This window comes from Colias eurytheme, chromosome 13 (assembly GCF_061535395.1).
Source record: "Colias eurytheme isolate Ceu_HAF_F1 chromosome 13, ilColEury1 Martin Lab GWU primary, whole genome shotgun sequence".
Classification (NCBI taxonomy): Eukaryota; Metazoa; Arthropoda; class Insecta; order Lepidoptera; family Pieridae; genus Colias; species Colias eurytheme.
This window is the reverse complement of record NC_142992.1, coordinates 1,532,445-1,553,373: the sequence shown is the minus strand read 5'-3', so window position 1 is coordinate 1,553,373 and position 20,929 is coordinate 1,532,445. Positions and strand designations below refer to the sequence as shown.

General features: G+C 34.0%; 2 protein-coding genes and 1 non-coding gene across 3 annotated transcripts in view; 1 reads left to right on the top strand and 2 right to left on the bottom strand.

Annotated features, from left to right (window-relative positions):
- Pkc53E (Protein C kinase 53E) overlaps positions 1-9,868 on the top strand; it is a 193,864-nt gene extending 183,996 nt beyond the window's left edge. The window contains exons 5-13 of the mRNA XM_090109114.1: positions 1,775-1,903; positions 2,421-2,617; positions 3,217-3,534; positions 3,919-4,092; positions 4,606-4,697; positions 5,275-5,641; positions 6,952-7,116; positions 7,766-7,922; positions 9,219-9,868. Coding sequence (XP_089965240.1) covers positions 1,775-1,903; positions 2,421-2,617; positions 3,217-3,534; positions 3,919-4,092; positions 4,606-4,697; positions 5,275-5,641; positions 6,952-7,116; positions 7,766-7,918 — 1,595 coding nt within the window. The 3' untranslated portion in view covers positions 7,919-7,922; positions 9,219-9,868. The remainder of the gene's footprint in view (positions 1-1,774; positions 1,904-2,420; positions 2,618-3,216; positions 3,535-3,918; positions 4,093-4,605; positions 4,698-5,274; positions 5,642-6,951; positions 7,117-7,765; positions 7,923-9,218) is intronic.
- Positions 6,637-6,712, bottom strand: LOC149903218 (small nucleolar RNA U3). Its single transcript, XR_016457435.1, has one exon. It is a non-coding gene; the product is annotated as a small nucleolar RNA U3 (small nucleolar RNA).
- Positions 9,869-13,492: 3,624 nt separating the features above from the next.
- On the bottom strand, positions 13,493-17,689 carry LOC149903216 (tetratricopeptide repeat protein 36). Its single transcript, XM_090109118.1, has 4 exons — positions 17,483-17,689; positions 14,624-14,803; positions 14,188-14,363; positions 13,493-13,920 (listed from the first exon to the last, which is right to left on the bottom strand). Exons 1-4 carry the CDS (start codon positions 17,598-17,600, stop codon positions 13,840-13,842), a joined length of 555 nt encoding a protein of 184 aa, XP_089965244.1. The 5' UTR covers positions 17,601-17,689; the 3' UTR covers positions 13,493-13,839.
- Between the last annotated feature and the right edge of the window lie 3,240 nt (positions 17,690-20,929).

Sequence of the window (20,929 nt, the reverse complement as noted above, 5' to 3'; positions counted from 1 at the left end):
GATCGATGTGTAGATGCCCGACACGGCCGCAAAATGTTGACTGCACTGACTTGTTGACTTGACAATAAACAACCCCGTTGTATACCTTTAGATTTTGATATCCGTTTGCACGAAAATCGAGGAAAACAAAGATGTCTCTACCGTTTCGATATTAAATTGAACTGTCAGAGGCATTGAAGATCCCACTGTTCCGTTGGATAAATTAAATTACTTTTGTCTTATCGCTTCATATTTCTTGCTTCATTCAATTTTAATTTATTTCATTTAGTTATTTTCCACGATTGTCTTTCGCTCCCGCCTGCGTAATTGATTGTGTTTAATGTTTCTTGATTAACGAACTCCCTTTGTTACGCTTGCATCTGCTATTTGACAAGTATAATCTTATTAAAGTATAAGACGTTTAGATTTACATTAAACCATTGAATTCTGATACGATAGAATTAATTGATTATCATTTTAACTGTTCATATTGAAAAATTAACTCATGACAATTTTTGAGAAGATTTTTATACTTGTCAAATAGCAATTGCAAGATAGCATATTCTTGCACGCTTTAACTTTAGGTATAAGCTATAATATCCACTTTGATATACTTCGCACCGAATATTTCACTAATCCTGTCCAAGTATTTAGTAATGGACAACATTGTAATGGATCGTGATAATTTATGCGCCGACAGCCGCGCGCAAAGTGCTAGTTCGAATGCATGTGCATGATAGCATTTAACGTGATCTAGATATGTTTTACGGGGGGAATAAGGGCTTTAAGCCTTTAGGGTGAAAGGCTTTAATCGATTTTTAATCGCGTTTTATTAAATACATACATATTAAAAGTATATGTTTTAGATTATCAGTTTTAAATATCATTGGAAATTATAAATGTTTATTAAGGGAAACTATTGGCTGAGACTCTATGCAAATGTATTTTCATATCTTCTTCATTACTATGCCTCGTTCTATTAAATAATAATAATGATATGTTAATTTATTTTTTCTATTACTATTTATAATTTACAATGCTATTGTTGTGTCTGTTTTGTGGAATTGGAATAAATGGTTTCTTTCTTTCTAATAAAATACTATATTTTATACAAACTTAATTAAAACTTGTTCGATTACAAGCCAAGTTAACAAATTACTTCAGATTTTTCATTAGATCGCTAATGGTATAAAAACTATTTAATCCAAGGAACGAAAGCTTTTTCACTATAATTACACTTTAGCACTTTCACATAGAAACGCATCATTAGCAAATGCACTGCACTAAAAGCTAGTTTTTTTGTATAACGTAAATCACATCGAATGACCCAGATATTTTCTATTTTAATATTACACATGAAGGTTTTGAAAAGGTATTGTTTCGCCGAAAAAAATTGATTAATATTGGAATGTTACATTTTTTCATTACTTGATTCACACTCAAAATCTTTTATATGTTTCTTCGTTAGGATTTTTTCCACGTTTTTAACGCGTGGACTTATATTATTTATAATCCTATCTGCCATTATAGTACATATTATATCGATTACTTTATGGTAGAAATTCATTAGGATTTAAGAGAATATTGTCATCAGCAGAAGTGAAGGCATATTCAAAAAATTATTTCCATATGCCAGTTTAAATTCCATTTTGCAACAAACTTTTATTTTATTAATTATTTTACGACTTCCATGCCACTAAAAGCTTCAAGTTCACTTTCAAGCTTCGTTACAGCACCCTTCTGAATTCCAACAATATACAAATTATCTTAATGCTAAACAACAATAAAACAACAGCATGCGACATGAACGTGCACAAGCGGTGCGAGGAGTCGGTGCCGAACCTCTGCGGCTGCGACCACACGGAGCGGCGCGGGCGCATACAGCTGACCGTGTCGTGTGTCGGCAACAAGCTCACTGTAGTCGGTGAGTTACGTAGATTAGAATGATATGTAATAAAAAATATATACAAAGAAAAAATATAGAGTTAACACACGCTAGGTAATCTGAATAGTAAGAATGTACTTACCAGTTTTTTGCTTGCAAATTCGATATAATATTTTTATATCCCCACATTTCATTGAGGTGGTTTGAGAAATCAGAATCAACCAAAATGATTTAGAGAGTATGGATTAATTGAAAATATTGTCTATGTATCACATAATAAAGACTTTTTTATTTAACCATAAATAAACAGTTAAATATCTAAAATAAAAAGTTTAAATATCTGTACCGTACTGTATATATTGAAGATAGCTTTTTCTTGAAAATTTCTTGATTCTCTCGTTGCCTATTTTATCCTTAAGATTTTACAAAGTACAATATCAACATACTATTATATCATAAACTAATAACATTCGGGCACGCTTCCCAATATACGCAACCTTAATCACAACATTCTTGACATTGAAGACGGTACACTTAACCCGTCACGCGTCCACAGTGAAGCAGGGCCGCAACCTGATACCGATGGACCCGAACGGCCTGTCCGACCCCTACGTGAAGCTCAAACTGATCCCGGACTCGGACAATGTCAAGAAAAAAACCAAGACGATCCGCAGCACGCTGAATCCGGAGTGGAATGAGACGCTCACCTTCGATCTCAAGCCTGAGGACAAGGACAGGCGGTTGCTGCTCGAGGTAACACGACATTGTATTGAACACCTTAATTAGTAGTAGAAGCAGTCAAATACAAATATCTATCTATACTTGATATTATAAAGCACTAATAACACAATAGTTCGTTTGCTTGAACGCTTGAAGAACCACGGGTCCGATTTAAATAATTATATAACTGTTTAGGAGCGGAACCACGCGGGTTAAACCGTGGGGCACAGCTTATAAAAAATATAGATCACGTATCGATAGTTTTACTTAATAAAAATTGTTTTCTTTGTTAATAACTAAGGGTCGATTAATAAACAATGTGTCGAACACATTAATAAACACAAATCATACCATAACAATATTCTTCACTTTCGATGGAGCGGTCTTATTCATTAAAAATAATCTTTCGCTTATACATATACACTATACAGCCTTGAGTCATAAAATCAACATATCGACTTTTTTAAGTCTGTATAATATAACATATTATAATTTTTAATTTATTTATTTGAACATACATTAAACATTTTTAATAATTTCCATTCATATTAATCTTCAGAATTTCCTCCTCTATAACATCTGAACTATTTCTAATCTGCCTTCGTCTCACAGCATAGCCATATGCGTTACAGATTTGGGATTGGGATCGTACCTCCCGCAACGACTTCATGGGCTCACTTTCCTTCGGGATATCCGAGCTGATGAAGGCTCCCGCCGACGGTTGGTTCAAGCTCCTCACCCAAGAGGAAGGTGACTACTACAATGTCCCTGTGCCAGAGGAAGGCGCAGACTTGGCTCAGTTGAAGAACCAAATGAAGGCGACCAACGTTCAGGCCCGTAGACCTCCACCGCCTGATCGAGAGGTGCCCCATAATATGGCAGCCGCTGATGTCATCCGAGCGACTGATTTCAACTTTATTATGGTACTGGGCAAAGGATCGTTTGGAAAGGTGTGTTGTAACATTTGCTGTTCATTATTCTTTGTGAAAATTCATTCAAATTTCTCATTCATATTGTTGTGAAATTACAACGTAGGTAATCGATACGATCAATTTTTTTATGAATAAACGTGAAATTTTTGACCACTTATCAAATTCCGATATGACAGGGTTTTAGGAAAATGTTATACATAGAAGAAAAATAAAATGTTACACTTGTGTATGTGTGAAACATAATAATCTGAATCCCTGACCATATCTAATATCCAACATCTTTGACACGGCTTACAAAGTACCTTTGTATTTTTAACCGACTTCAAAAAAAGGAGGAGGTTCTCAAATCGACCGTATAATATATATTTTTTTTATAAATATTCAACTTTATACATATTCCAGGTAATGCTAGCGGAACGTCGCGGTACAGACGAGTTATACGCCATTAAGATCCTAAAGAAGGACATCATCATACAGGACGATGATGTGGAATGTACGATGGTTGAGAAGCGTGTTCTGGCGCTCAGCAGCAAGCCGCCGTTCCTGGTGCAACTGCATTCTTGCTTCCAGACTATGGTGAGTCAAAAAGAAGTAGAATATTCTCTATGGGAATTTGTTTACGCATTGATTTGCGGGTATTTTGTTTAGAAATAGAAAAAACTAGACTTCGGATCATCTGCGACTTTCAGTGTTACATGAATAATGATCGCTGCGATCATTTGAAGACAATAGAAATAATTTAACCTATTATTTTTGTCTTAAGTATAGGGTTAGAGTGATCCCTTAAGCGCGTCACACACGGTGAAGATACTATAATATTTTATGTTAAGATTCTCTACTATAAAATATTACAGTATCTTAAGGTATCCGGTATCAGCGTTCTGACCATCATTTTTTTTTGTCTGTCTTAGGGGTCTTAGTACGCAATGACAAAAAGAAAAATGATGGTCAGAACGCTGATATCGGATACCTTAAGATACTGTAATATTTTATAGTAGAGAATCTTAACATAAAATATTATAGTATCTTCACCGTGTGTGACGCGCTTTAACTTTGATCAATATTACAAATATTAAATTTATTTCATAGGATCGTCTGTACTTCGTGATGGAGTACGTGAACGGCGGAGATCTCATGTTCCAGATACAGCAGTGCGGCAAATTCAAGGAACCGGTGGCTGTGTAAGTTTATTTGTCCCATTATGATCAATTTTTGAAGTGAAAACTTCTTTAGCGGCGTTGAGCACTTTTTCTGTAATGGGTATAAAATCTTAAACTCGCGTCAGGACACGTGACCTCATCGAAAAAGCGTAAGACGGATAGATATCAAACATGCTCAACGTTAATAATCAAGTTTTCACTTCTGCCGGCACTCCCCCAGTGCAACCCGTCTTTTTTTATTCAACGTCCTTTTTATACGATTACATTTGCAATAACTAATATATTTTCACTCAAATTCTTACCTGTCACTACATCGGTAACAAATTGTTTGAACGAATTTTATCTACGCCGTTTTGTTAATGAGGCAAGTCTATTAGATGCTCAAAAAATAATAGAGTATACACCGGCATATTATCATGTTTTGTATTTTCATTAAAACCTTTAATAATAATTTTTAAAATAAAAAATAATAATACAGCAGTATTCCTGTAGCAAGTGATATTTTTAGGGCCACCAATTTCATCACCTTTGTCTCGATGGCATAACCAATTCACAAGTTTCTATAAATACTATAATCATTAAAATCTCAACTTTTTAGCTTCTACGCGGCTGAGATCGCAATAGGCCTCTTCTTCCTGCACTCCCGCGGTATTATCTACCGAGATCTAAAGCTCGATAATGTTCTCCTCGACCAAGATGGCCATATCAAGATCGCCGACTTCGGCATGTGCAAAGAGGGCATTACTGGTGATAAAACCACCAAGACTTTTTGTGGTACCCCAGATTATATCGCCCCGGAGATTATTTTGTACCAGCCGTATGGGAAATCTGTGGATTGGTGGGCATATGGGGTGCTCTTGTATGAGATGCTGGTGGGACAGCCGCCCTTCGATGGGGAGGATGAAGAGGAACTGTTCGCTGCTATTACGGACAATAGCGTGTCGTACCCGAAGACGCTGAGCAAGGTTAGGCTTTGTTACACGCTTTATATTAGTTTCACCTGTATGTTTGTAACCGACTTCTTTGGGCGCGATTTTGACCCACTTTAAACGGCCAGATTTCGTTCAAACTTTGTAGATTTATTGAGGACCGATGACAATACACTAATTTGATAAAATTTTCTATTTTTTAGTTCGGTTTTCTATAAAAAGCGTGTTTTTTAGTTTTTTTTAACTATTATTATTTACAGTATTATTTTGGCTCCTAGGACCGATACTTAGTTACTTGCGTAAACAGCGGATATGGAGGGTACCATATTAATTTTGTGAACAACTTTTAATAAGCATTCGACAAAGTAAATCATTTTCTTTTAATATGAAATAATTTTACCGGACCGATATTTAATTATTTGTAGGTGTTACTATACTGGCTAACATAGTCTTGATCGTAGTCAAAACAATTGCAAAATTATCTTGATTTCCAGAAATTAATTTAGGAGTACCACAAGGGTCTTATTTAGGACCCCTTCTCTTTGTATAGTATATTAACGATATAGAATTTTGTTTAAATATATTGACGTAATAAACCGTATGTAGAGGATGACATTGTTATTCCAATGTTTTTCAAATTGAAACATCATCGTTATTACCGAGTTATGACGCGATCTTGAAATTTTACTCTCAACGCGCCTAAAGAACCTCCGTCACGTCGCGAACCGTCACGTCATGGAGTAAGGCGATACACGCTCTTTTTGTTACTGATTTCTGTGTTGACGACAATAAATTAATATCTTACTCTCTTCTATACTAATATTATAAAGAGGAAAGGTTTGTATGTATGTATGTATGGTTTTCACGCATAAACCTCTCAAGCGATTTTGATGAAATTTGGCACAAATAACCTTTAGACCCTGTGAAAGAACATAGGCTACCTTAAAAGGTCGCAATAAATTGCGAAACATGTACCACGGGCAAAGCCGGGGCGGACCGCTAGTATTATATAATCTTTGGATTAAATACTTATTATATAAATCTTACATAATGTAAGAGTTCTCGTGAAGAGCTTACTATAGAAATGATTCTATGAAGTAAGGTCTTACGACCGCCTCCTTGGTACAGTGGTTGACGCGTGAGCCTAGAACTGAGGGGTCCTGGGTTCGATTCCCGGTGGAGACGAAGAAAAAAAAATGTCTCGGTCTGGCAGGACACAGAAGGCTGATCACCTACTTGTCCCTAAATAAAATCGATCAGTGAAACAGATGTATGAATAATGCATCTGCCCCTTACCCCACTAAGGGGACACGGGACTTCACTTTACTTTTTTATAAATCTTACAGGAAGCGAAAGACGCGTGCAAGTCGTTCCTAACAAAGGTACCACTAAAGCGTCTCGGTTGCGGGTCGCGCGGCGAGGAGGACGTGCGCACGCACCCGTTCTTCCGCCGGATCGACTGGGCAAGGGTCGAGCAGAGGGATGTGCAGCCGCCCTTCAAGCCTAAGATCGTGAGTGACAGACAGACAGACACGCTCACACATATACACACACAAACATTAAAGCGCTTTCCACTTACCTTTATTTGTTATTTTTTAAAATTTTCTTTTGTATAACGTAGGTATACTGTTTCGAAATTAATGGGAGAAACCACTGGCTCTTGAGACACAGTATTTAACTAATTGTATGCCTATGGATTCATATATGTATAAGCTGTACCTATTTTTTTTAATGTCAATAAAGTTATTTATTTATTATGCGCATGCTTATACATAGATAAGGATACAAATACACAAACATACATACACAGAGAGATATGTTACGTATACAGACAAAAACACAGACGTAGACATTAACATATATACAAAATATAACGTATACACACGTGAAATCACTCCAATATCCATATCGTATGTAGACAATCACGCGCAGACGTGCATAAACACACATAAATACGCATAATGATAACGATTCGCCCAATAACAAATATGAAACGCGCATATTCAGGCGTGGACACACACACTCATTTCTTATTACAAGCAACTACCTACAGAATTATTTTTTTATATTTGTAACGTTGTTACGTTCTGCAGTGGACGTTCTGAAAGGCTGGAACAGAACGTTTTTATGTTTATTAATTATTTATTTCCCAATTTGCAGAAACACCGCAAGGACGTGTCGAACTTCGACAAGCAGTTCACGGGCGAAAAGACGGAGTTAACCCCAACCGACAAGCTGTTCATGATGAACCTCGACCAGACAGAGTTCATGGGCTTCAGCTTCCTCAACCCGGAGTACGTGCAGCACGTGTGAACTGGTCAGTGGAATGTTCTACAAGTGATTCAGTACAAAATAGGTAGAATGTTCTAGAATGTCCTTTCATAAATTGTCAAAATTATCCGAAGCAAAACTCTGCCCAAGTTTGCATTGGGCAGACTCAGCTTCCTCAACCCGGAGTACGTGCAGCACGTGTGAACTGGTCAGTGGAATGTTCTACAAGTGATTCAGTACAAAATAGGTAGAATGTTCTAGAATGTCCTTTCATAAATTGTCAAAATTATCCGAAGCAAAACTCTGCCCAAGTTTGCATTGGGCAGACTCAGCTTCCTCAACCCGGAGTACGTGCAGCACGTGTGAACTGGTCAGTGGAATGTTCTACAAGTGATTCAGTACAAAATAGGTAGAATGTTCTAGAATGTCCTTTCATAAATTGTCAAAATTATCCGAAGCAAAACTCTGCCCAAGTTTGCATTGGGCAGACTCAGCTTCCTCAACCCGGAGTACGTGCAGCACGTGTGAGTGAGCTGGTCAGTGGAATGTTCTAGAAGTCATTTTTTAGTACAAAATAGGTCGAATGTTCTAGAAGTACTTCTCCCTTTCATAAATTGTCAAAATTATCGGAAGCAAAACTCTGCCTAAGTTTGCATTGGGCAGACTCAGCTTCCTCAACCCGGAGTACGTGCAGCACGTGTGAACTGGTCAGTGGAATGTTCTAGAAGTGATTCAGTACAAAATAGGTCGAATGTTCTAGAAGTAATCTTTGACGTGACAACGTCTTATAATTCGATAGAGCCGGCTGCACGCACGAACAAACATGACTCATGCGGCGTTACCTCGCTCTGAGGCGTTCCATGTGAGGCTTGAAGTGCAAGCGAGAGCGCGGAACGAGCGACAAATAAGCACAATCGGACGTTGTCACGTTCAACTATCGTCAGTAAACCGACTTTACAGACAACCAATTTTTTAGTACAAAATAGGTCGAATGTTCTAGAAGTACTTCTCCCTTTCATAAATTGTCAAAATTATCGGAAGCAAAACTCTGCCCAAGTTTGCATTGGGCAGACTTTTCTAATAAGCGATAAACTTTGAATATTACTTTGAATACTACTTAAGTTATATACTACTATACTACTAACAAAACAAGTTGATAATTTCAATGACTTTTTATACAACGTTCGGATAATTTTGACTACCTTTTAACAAAGGATTGTAGGTGCAGTTGCTTATAGAATTTCAATGGCTAATAACTATTCAAAATTAACAAGATTTGCAAATAACTGATTATTAATTTGTTTTATGATTGTTTATTAAAATAATAAAATATTTGTTCCAGGTCAAACGAAACATCACTCTTGGTATATTTTAGCGTGACTGACGTATTGGCCTTGAAATCACCAACTATTGTCTGTCTCTGTCGCTCATACGATACATCGTGTCTATCTCACTCACTCATATGGACTCGACACCAAAACTGCTCTTCGAAATCTCGTTTCAATTGCTCATTCCCGTGTTACAGTGATTTATTTTACGAGTGGTATTAGTCAAGTATTTCCCATCCCTAGCGACATGACTTGGTTTAGTATTATTTAATCGTGGCAATAATTTTGTTGTTTATCAACTGTAAAGCAATACTTGTATAAGCTCTCTAATTTAGTCTGTCGATATTTAAATATCTGTGTTTTTTTTATTATTATTTGCTAGTTCATGTAAATGCTTTTTCACGTTCGAACTTTTGATTTCTCCATTAAATATCGCGATCTTGGGGCCACTTCTATTCATACGATTTTTATATCATGTTATTTTTTTACCTTCGCGCGATTCTCGCCTTTATTGGTATCGTTTTAAAGTCTATAATCGTATTTCACATATCAGTGTGTATGTCGTGTCGTGCGGATGGCTTAGATCTAATGTAATTATTGTTATTTATTTATTTTTTTATGTTTTATTGTTATTAAGTATTATTGGGGGTAGCGATATGTTTGATTTGACGTTTTTTTTTTTGCATTTTTTCGTCATTTCGACTCAGAGCGTCGTTGAGTTGTCACGCGTGGTAAAAATGAATAAAGATTGGTAAATTTTTTACCTCGAGTATCGCTATTCCCGAAAAAAAATATATTTTATTGTCTCATACAGAATCTCGATTTAATTTTATTGAGATTGTTAATAATCAGTACGGCTGTATTTTGGCTGTTTAAGTTTTCATTAATTTTAAGAATTACGTTTTGTTATTTAATTATACGTTAGGTATGTGTGCGTTTTTGAATTTGAGACTTTCTATTACGCGGTTATTTTAAATTGTTTTATTTGTTTTTTTTATTAACTATAATATAATATCATGTATTTTTTTTGTAATTTAACATAATCGCGTAATACAGCTTTGGCTAAAATTTAAGAAATAAATAGCCTTACTAACTTAAAATTATTAATATCGTAAATTAAATAAATACATTTAAAATATAAAATCTCGCTAGTATAAATGTGAATTTTAAAATGTGAAGCATTCGATTCTAAAGTGAATAAATAATGACATAGATAACTGAAGCCTCTAAAACTTTCGCGTATTGTAAGTTTTAAATTTTCGATATGGCTTCGTGTATAAGTATTATCACTTGTAGATATAAGTAAGTACCTGGCCATTTTCTTACCAATATTCTATTTCGTTATTGATTGAAAACGGCTCTAATTATTTTGATGGGTTCTCTGATACTTCAATTATTTATTCGATTTGAATTATTTTTTTAAATATTATAAGTATATTTTTTATCCTTTTATTTAGAATTTATATGAAAAAATACCCTCATTTTTTATTAATTTTAGTTCTTTTTTTTTTCTTTATTATAAATATTGGTTAGAAATGGGTCAGGTTTTTAAATATCAGCTGGAGAGGGGTGCAAAGTAGTTATCTCTGACCCTTAGCTGAAATATATAGATACATAATAAATTATTTCATAAAATCACCCCTTATTTAATTAACTTTCACAAAAAAGTAAAGGTATTAGATTCTAAACTGATTAAAAATAATAATTATTCCATTTTACATTAATGCACAAGTCTGCATCTTTATAACGGCTAAGCTAATATTGATGAATCTAGAATATCAAAGAACTGCAAAGATCATAAAAGGTATGTAGTTGTAAAAATATCTCATATTTTAAAAATATTTTAATGTTCAATCACTCAGCTTATTGCATTAGTTCCTAATTTAATACTCAATTTAAATCAAATAAATTATAATTATAGTAATCTTTAGGACTCAATACCATCTTCAAATTTTAAACTTGATTCCATTTTTAATTTCACATTAAAAACTTAAAACAAAGAACAAAAAAAAAATAGATTATTTCCCGCTAAGAGCGAGCGCGCACGAGCAACTTTGTCTCCGCAACTATTTTGTCTCTCCCATCAATTTGTATGGGGAGTTGCGTCGCTACGTGCGCGCACTTTCATACTAGCCCATGGGTGGAGAGACAAAATAGTTGCCGAGACAAAATAGTTGCGGAGACAAAGTTGCTCGTGCGCGCTCGCTCTTAAATGCGCTTTAAGCGTCATTTTGACAGGTGTTCTAAAAAAGCAATTATTTAAAGATAAAAAAATAATTGTGAAATATTTCGAACCTAAAAACTTATTGTAGTTCGAATTTTAACTATAAGCTTATATTAATTAAACACCAAATAGCTAAAATGGTAGAAAACATAGAACATACATTGAACTAGATAGGAAATGAGCCTACCGTGTCGCAAAATAAGTTCCCATATCCCCTTGTATATATGAGCTATTTCACATCTGTTTCAATTATTCATTTTCTTTACGGATAAAGTTTAGCTTTTCTGTTTAATTTATCTCCACCAACGATAAATCTCAGAACTTTTTGGATCTATCCTCTTCCTAAATATACAGTTTTAATTTAATTAATAATTGATGAATGAGAAAAAATTTAAACAAAGTTCTTTTTGCAAAGTGAGATGCTCCATCTAGTTCAATATATTCATTTTCTTCTGTTTACTTTATGCCCACCAATGGTAAAACACAGAACTTTTTTGAACTATCCTTTTTCTAAATATACAGTTTTAATTTAATTAATGATTTATGAATAAGAAAAACTTTAAACAAAGTTCTTTTTGCAAAGTGAGATGCTCCATCTAGTTCAATATATTCATTTTCTTCTGTTTACTTTATGCCCACCAAGTGCGACGTTAGCTCCATCTAGTTCAATATATGATCTGTGGTCTATCAGTGTTGCTAGAGTATTTAACTATATCTATCCTTCCGATGACTTAGTCACTCTGTACATTAGTAAGTGATACTTGTAGCCATCTATTAAATTTAATTATTATTAAGATCTCACTTGTATATATGTTAGCACAAGCGTATGTTTGTCACTTTGTTATTAATTAAACTATATAATGTTACCAGTGTAGAATATTTTACGTTTCTCCGTGCTAATGTTCAAGGTTTATGTGGAAATTATTTATGTGTTCAATATGAAATAGGTTTGTTATACAGCTGGTTAATCAATTCAGATTTATATCGCTTATAAGTTTTGTTTGAGTTGTGTACGAAATTTTATTTTTTGAACGCTTGTTTAATTCGATAGATGAATAGGCCTAACTCACCTTATAGGATAAGCCCGTAGATAATACAGGATCTTAGTATTAAAATTTTATCTCGTTTTAATATTATACATTTTACGGCGTCGTATTTTTAAATTTAACACGTCGCCTGTGCCAAAAGTGTAATCGTTTTCCCCAAATATTAGTATAAGCGTACCTCACTTTAATGTTAATGCATTTTTTATTGTGCAGTGTTACCAGTTTATTGCTATTAAACTTAAATTATATATTAATCAACTGCTTTTCTCGTCAAACTTCACGGTATCAAAAAAATTTATTTGTCAATTATTTTTAGTATTATTGAAAAAATATCCAAAACATCTACTGCCATTCCAATGAATTGGTAACACTAACCAAGTATTCACATTTTTGAAAATTATTACATGATTGTTGCACCTCTTTGGGTTAGATATGTAATATTCTTTGGCGAATTCAAATTATATCATAATATTATATGTTTCAAAACTATATTTTATTTTTATCTATCATGTTAAGAACATTTTATTTTAAGAGCTTAATCTAATATCTTCGTTTTTTTTTATTGTTTTTTTTTTAGTTTTTAACCTCAGATCAATTTTCTATAAAATAATTTGAATTCGCCACACCATTAGTATAGCGAACCTAACCTTACTCCTTCTGACCATGTTTCTGACAATATTAAGACACTTTTTGAAATTTGTTAATACTCCTTGTGCCTCGTGAAGTTTTCCATTTCTATAATTTATTGTTGCTCCTAATGTTGCCATCACACAATAAAAAAAATTACCATTACCCCCCCACGACATTAAAAATAAAGGGTTTTGTGTTGAAAAAATTATACAAAAACAACAATATGTATATTGGAACTTTGGCAATTTATAAGATCTTCAAGAAATTGTAATAAAATTTTAAAAATAATTATGAGTTTTAAAACTATTCACTCTGTCGCTTCCTGTCGGTAGCATTTTTCTGCAGTGTAAGCGTAAGGAATTTTCTTTTAAAGCAATATTATGTATACAAGCAGTTCACATTTGACAAAATATATCGACCAATAGTTACACTGTATTCAAAAGTGTCAACAATTCGAGCTTTCCTATTGGCTGTTTATGACTTTTGAAAAGAAAATTCTGCGCGTGCGTTTATGAAATATATTTTATTGCTAAATTCTAATATTTGATATTAATAGCGTAGTGGAATTCGATTTGTAGTTACATTCGTCATTTTCATGTGAAATTGTCATTTAAATAACGGTTGGGTGTTCGAGCTCGCTCGAGGTACGTGTGGATTCTTCTCGAATGAACTGTGAATTGTACTCAATAATATGAATTAAATTTCTAATCCATTAGATCCTTGTGTTTTATTGTGTTACAATTTAATATTTTCTCCCTTCATAACTTGGCTTAGCATCTGGTTGCAAAGCGCTGCGTAGGGATTTAGCTCCACTACCTGAAAATTAAGTGAAAATAATTATTGCATAAGACAGCAACAAATCGTAATCTATATAGCTTGTGATAAATATAAATAATGATATACTTAACTACTAAAAGAGGTTGAAAAGACTATCTAGTATCTATACATTATTCTGTGTCGCTTAAACCACTGATCCGAATATTTCCATGACAAAAGTGTAGTATTTTAGTAGTTAGGTACAAGAGTTAAAAGTTTATAGATAAATTTATATCTTTGAACATATACTAGAGAATACAACAATACCTGTTTCCTAGCAAAACTGCTGCCTAATTTAGCCGCTTCAGCGAATACAGTTCGCGCTTCGTCATCGTTCCCGCGCTTTCGCAGCAACACGCCGCGCTGACACAACGCTAGAGCGCGGGAACGTGTGCGCTTGCCAGCTGTCAACTGTACAGCCTTGTCTATGTCTGACATTGCGTCTGAAATTGTTAAATTACGAACAGAATATTGTATAATAAATTAAAATGCTTATTTGAATTATTGTTGTTTATTTCTGTCTCTGCTAAATTGATTTATTCAACTGATTTTAAAAACTACCTCAACTTTTTCAAACAGTAAAATATTCGTTGATTTTTTTTTATGCTTAGACAACTCTACCTAGGCAAAATTTATTAATTTATTTGTAATAAATCTGACTGTCTGTCTTATTATAGGACTAAATTTTATCGTAAACAATTACCGTCATCTCTTTGCATAAGCCTCAGTAACTGTGCTCTGTCGTTGTACCCGGGTGCACGCTCTGGGGCAGCCTCAATGCCTTTATTCATCAACTCTAAAGCTTCCTCTAATTTACCGGTTTCAGCTAGCTTTACACCTTGCAGGCAAAGTGCTTTTGATTCTTCGATAGCGGGAGAATTTTCTGTAAAAGGAAACATCAATTATTATAATTACCAACACCTAGCATGTGTGTTGTCTATAGAGTATGGCCGCCAAAAATTGTACATTCAAGAAAAAAAAAATGTCCTTGTCATTTTATATAGCACCAGATTTTTTTATATAGTAATTATGGTAGTTTTTAAATAGTTTCAGCTTCACTATGTTATATTTATCATTATATTAATAATTTAAATTAATTTTGAGTGCCTTTAACAAGCTCAATATTTTTTTTTTTTGAAATGCTTATTTTCCTTTCCATACTAAAATCATGTGTCCCACTTAGTCATCTCACACTTTGAAGTCACAAAATTATGCAAAAATCTATTGATACCTGTAAAATTTTGGTATTTCTAAATTATTCTGTAAACTTGTAGATAGTTTTAACAAGTTATAATAAAAATAACATAAAAGAAATTAATATAAAACTCACTTAAAACTATGTCTCACTTTTTTTCACGAATGATACTTCACGCACGGTTACCATAAAATAACACCCTAAATAACTAGATATCCAAGCCACAAAAATATTTTTAAGTAGGGGCAACACCGATTTACATGTTGGCCTACATTTAGAAAAAAAAATCGCCATTTTGTTACTGTAAAAGTTGATCGAAAGGTAGTCGGCATTTTTGTCCCAGAACATTTTAATAATTTTGAGTGAGAATTATGCAAGGTAAGAATACAAATTTACTATATTATTTAAATTATGTGTGTAGCTTTAGTGTTCTAGTAACAAATCAAACTATGCGGTGTCTTATTACTACAATACTTTGGCGTATAAAGGCTTTTTAGGTTATGTCCAACCATATTTTTATTCACGAATGATACCATGTGTTACTATTGTGTTACGTAACATCCGTGAGCGGCTCTTAGGGGTAGTACTCACTAGAGAATCTAAAGTTAAAAATTTACTTTTTTACATGAAGAGAACCCACTTCAAAAACTATCATGTTTCGGAAGTTAGTAACTTTTTTACTATAATAATTCGTATTCGTAATTAATATCATAAGTTGTGAATGATTATTGCATTTGTAAGTATTATAGAAATACAAAATTTGAGAAATAAAACTTTTTCTTTAATATTTAAATTTGTTTTATTGAGTTTTAAAGTAATTTAATCAAATAATTTAATTAACAATATAAAACAGAAATGTAAAAAAAATCTCCTGCATTATTAGTTGTAATGTACACTAGGCTTAACAAAATCACGTATGTTACTATCAGTCACGTATGTTACGGTGTGTTACGATTTCACGACTGTTATTGTACAATATTTGGCGGCCATACTCTATAGTCATGTGGTGAAGAAAAATTACAATAATAGCGCCACCTATAGGATTTTTTCAATATAATTCACGTCATATTATATCTAATAATATCTTCCCTTAGGGCGTATTCAGAAAGAAAGCTTGAAACTTATAAGCGCTTATCGGCGCTTGTCATGTTCATATATTTTCCTGCGCGGGTTACCAGCACTGACAGGAAAATATATGAACATGACAAGCGCCGATAAGCGCTTATAAGTTTCAAGCTTTCTTTCTGAATACGCCCATAAGAAAGAGATGTGTATGTATGTGTATGTATTACCACAGAATACATAATAGTAGCTAAACGCTATTAAACGGTATTACCGCGGTAAATAGCAGTCAACGTCCCTCTTAGATTTTAATTATAAAATCGTTGCCACCGGAAAGAAAGACAAACAAGCAAACACAATTTCACATTTATAGTTCCATAATACTCGGGTACCACCAGAAGGACGGTATCCGGACCTTTGGAAGGCTTACGTGGGGACACGGATCCAACACGCAGAGGCCCTTTCGAGACTTTTACTGTGTTGTGGGACACCAGCCGCAGCCTGCCCATGACTGCACTATAGAGATACAGCCCTGCCCCCCTAGTCAAGTGGCTTTCTGTTAGCGTAGCGTTCAATAGAATAGACTACGAATGTATGAGATTGACGTAGGCTGTAGATAAACGCATCTACAGGTTACGTCAATCTCATACATTCGTAGTCTATTCTATTGAACGCTACGCTAACAGAAAGCCACTTGACTAGGGGGGCTGGGCAGTCCGCGGCCGATGTAGGACTATTGTGAGAAATGGAAGCAAAATAAACCGGGCTATGGAATGGGATGCTACATGGACTGGCATTGGGGACTATGGAAACTATGGCACCTGCCTTTCTACTTACTACATTTATATATTATTAATTATTTAATAATAGGCCGATTCTCAGACCTACACGATGCACACAAAATTTCATTATAATCAGTCCAGCCGTTCCAGGGGAATTTCGTAACAAACACCGCGACACTTTTTTATGTACTTATTAGTTTTTATGTAATTCCAATTTAATAGCTTTCAGATTTCTACTATAAATTAATAAAAATAATTATACTTCATTACTTAAGTACAATAATAATTATTAATACTAAATAAAAAAATATTCAAATTAAGTATTAGTTCTTATAATAACTTAGAAAAACTATCGATCCAACTACATTCAAAGCATATTAATTACGTAATTTATAGCGTTAGATATATTTTGAAATTGAAACATAAAAATAAGTAAACAAACATACTCGTTTTCTACCGGATATATAATGCACTAATTTCAAGGCTCTAAGCTTGTGATACAGGTTTGAGGCCATTATCATACCTTCATCATCTTCGACAAACTTGTCTCCATCATCCACGACGTCCCCGATAGTCGCTGTAGGGTCAAAAATACTTCTCAAAACTGCGCGATCTCTCTCGCTTAGATTGTCAACAGCCATGATAAATAAAAATACAAAAACACACGGCTTATCTTCGAAAAGGTTTTAGATATACTGAACTAAACTTGAACTGGTTCATTAGCATATTGGTACGACTGGACGATTATTTTTGAATTAATGCCTTTATATCGCTATAAATGTAGCTTGTGTAGTCTCTGATAGCTAATGCAAGCGCGGATCCAGGGGGGGGGTCACGGGGTCATGACCCCCCCCTGGGCTAGGTCCCCGACCTAAGTGGACCACTAATTTAATATTAACTTTTTTAAATTAACAAATTAATACTGTTCAATATGATGTTTTTATTGAATTTTGAGACATAAAAGTAATATAGAACAATGAAATCAATTACAAACGGTAACGGAAGAGAATATAACAAAAATTATAGAAAAAGTTTATTAGGGTCGACCTGTGGTCGTAATTTAAGGACAAATAACAGGTTTTTCGATTTAAAAAAAACCATAACTGCGGAATAAAGTGTAATGGTAAAGTTGTATGTAACTAATTAATTTTTTTTCTACAACTTTTGCTGTTACACTTTTCACACAAAACCTCAAATATCAAAATATCTCAGTTCGTGGATAAGACATAAAATAGCAAAATTTTTTTTCAAATGAACAGTATATAAAACAGTCAAATTACAACAAAAAATCGGCCAAGTGCGCGTCGGACTCGCGCACCGAGGACTCCGAGCAAACATATTTTTTCATTATGTTGTATCTTACAATTTTGTTTAAAGGATTTTTTTCTTTATCTGTGCTTGTAAGTGCTTAAGTCGTTGCTTTTAACCAAATTTCAAGACTGTGTTCACGGGAAGTACCTTGTAGGTTTTGATTGATGATTCCCTTGCAAGTAGTTGCGAATTACAGAATATGCGGCTCTAATTGCTTTTTCTTCAGATTGCGTTGACATAGAATTTGAATTAAATAACAGATTTAAGTTATTATAGACCTGAGTTCTGATGTGAATATCAATTAAATACATGTAGACGTTCATGAGTAAAGGGATTGTAAGTTTAAAATTATTTAAAAATATATTTTTATTTAATTTAATTAAATAATTAGGGTTTTCGCAGTTATTACTACATCTGTGCTATAACACGATACTTTTTACTCAATTTCAAGACTGTGTTTACGGGACAGGGTGCTCCCTGCAGGTATTGATTCCCTTGCTAATGTCGAAATCCTACGGTCTACGGTCCCTTGATGCTGTGAAAAATTCAAACGTTTTAGCCAACGCAATCAAAAGATGCAGCTGTAATTGCTGAAATTTTTCGACCCTCCCTAAGAAATCAAAACCTACAGGGTAGTTCCCGAGTACACAGAGTCATGAAATTTAGTACAATCAAACGTCTTATAACGCAGACTAGCTTACCGCCCGCGGCTTCGCCCGCTTTCTCTAAAACCTTATAAATTATATACTATTCCTCTTGAATCACTCTATCTTTAAAAAAACTGCATCGAAATTCGTTGCGTAGTTTTAAAGATTTAATCATACATAGGGACATAGGCACAGAGACAACGACTTTGTTTACTAATTGCGAAAAGCATGAATTTTTCCTTAGATTATAATATAAAAAAATATTAAAAAAAAATTTTAACTTACAACCCTGTTACTCATGAAAGCTGATATGTATTAACTTGATATTCATACCAAAAACTCAAGTCTAAAATAACTTTACGCTATAATAAAATCAAACTTCTATGTCAACGAATCAGAAGATACAGCCGTAAATGCCGAAAAATTTCGCAAATTTCGACATTCGTAAGGGAATCAAAACTCAAAACCTACAGGGTACTTTCCGTAAACTCAGAATCTTGAAATTCGGTACAAAGCAACATCTTATAGTACAGATACAGGAATAGTTGCAAAAAATATATATTTTTCAAGTTTGTCTGCCAGTGAAGACCGTTTTTCTCAGGAACGCGTGGAGGTATCAATCTGAAATTCATACCGAATACTCAAATCTACGGTTCCTTATAGCTGTGAAAAAATCAAACTTATAAGCCAACGCAATCAAAAGAATATACAGCCATTTATGCCGTAAATTATCGCAAATTTCGACATTATCGCAAGGGAATCAAAATCTATAGGTATTGTTTTTGTACTACTTCCTGTGAATACAGAGTTCTGAAATTTGGTTAAAAGCAATGTCAGCACAGATGGAGGAAAAATTGCTAAAACATACATTTCATGCTTAAGATCAACATTCGCAAGTGTTGCCAGTAATCAAAACTTACAGGGTACTTCCCGTGAACACAGAATCTTGATATTTAATCTTTATTTAATAGAAACTTACGTCTTATAGTACAGATAAAGCAAAAATCGCAAAAAGCATAAATTTAATATTAAAACATATAAAAATGTTTGTACGGAACTCTTGGTTCGCCAATCCGACTCGCACTTGACCATTTTTTTTAAATCTACGTATCAATTAAATTACCAAAATATAGCTTTTGAAAATTGACCACGTCTATGTGACCCCCCCCTGGCACTAAAGCTGGATCCGCCCTTGAGCTAATGAATGTGTAAGATTTAATAAACAATGTTCAATATCTACGCAGTAGGTACATATCTTACATGCGACGAAAGTTACGGTCGATTTTTATGGAATATCTTAATCTTATTAACATTGATACAAATTTTAAAGTTTAAATTAAACAATAACTTTTGACGTGTGTGCTGAGCACACGTGTCAGAAGTGAAACTTCTTTGGCAAGGTTCTAACTTCAAAGGTACCAAAATCGTCGCCTTAGGTACTCCATGACGACGATTCGCATGTCGCTCTAAGTGGTATCTACCGTAAATCTCTATGACTGTATATTTATTTATCTAGATATTTGTTGTACAATTTATACATAAATTCCTCTAGTAGTTCCATTGGCCATCATAATTAATAATCTACATCTACTAATATTATAAAGCTTAAGTTTGTCCGATGAAAACGTGAACGGTGAAATACTGGTTCAATTTTTTGCACGCCTCATAAGCGAAGCGTTGAGGTGGGTACTACTGTCACTTCGCGCAAAACATCTGATTTTTCAAACTTAAAATGTCTTTATGTATCATACATTGCACTTGTAAGATAATACATACACACACATATTAAGAAAAAACACTATTTTTAACGTTCATGATATTTTTGATGTCATTTTTGTTATTTAAACTAGTTAAAAAACAGTTTAAAAAAGTTCTGTCTTGGACGTCCGTGTGTCTGTATGTGCGGATCCTTTTTCTTGTTAACACGATAGCGACCGAAATACTTTACTAATCGAGTCTTTTTTTTTCTCTTACGCTTGAGTATGCTCAGGAATAGAACCCTTTCATTTTTC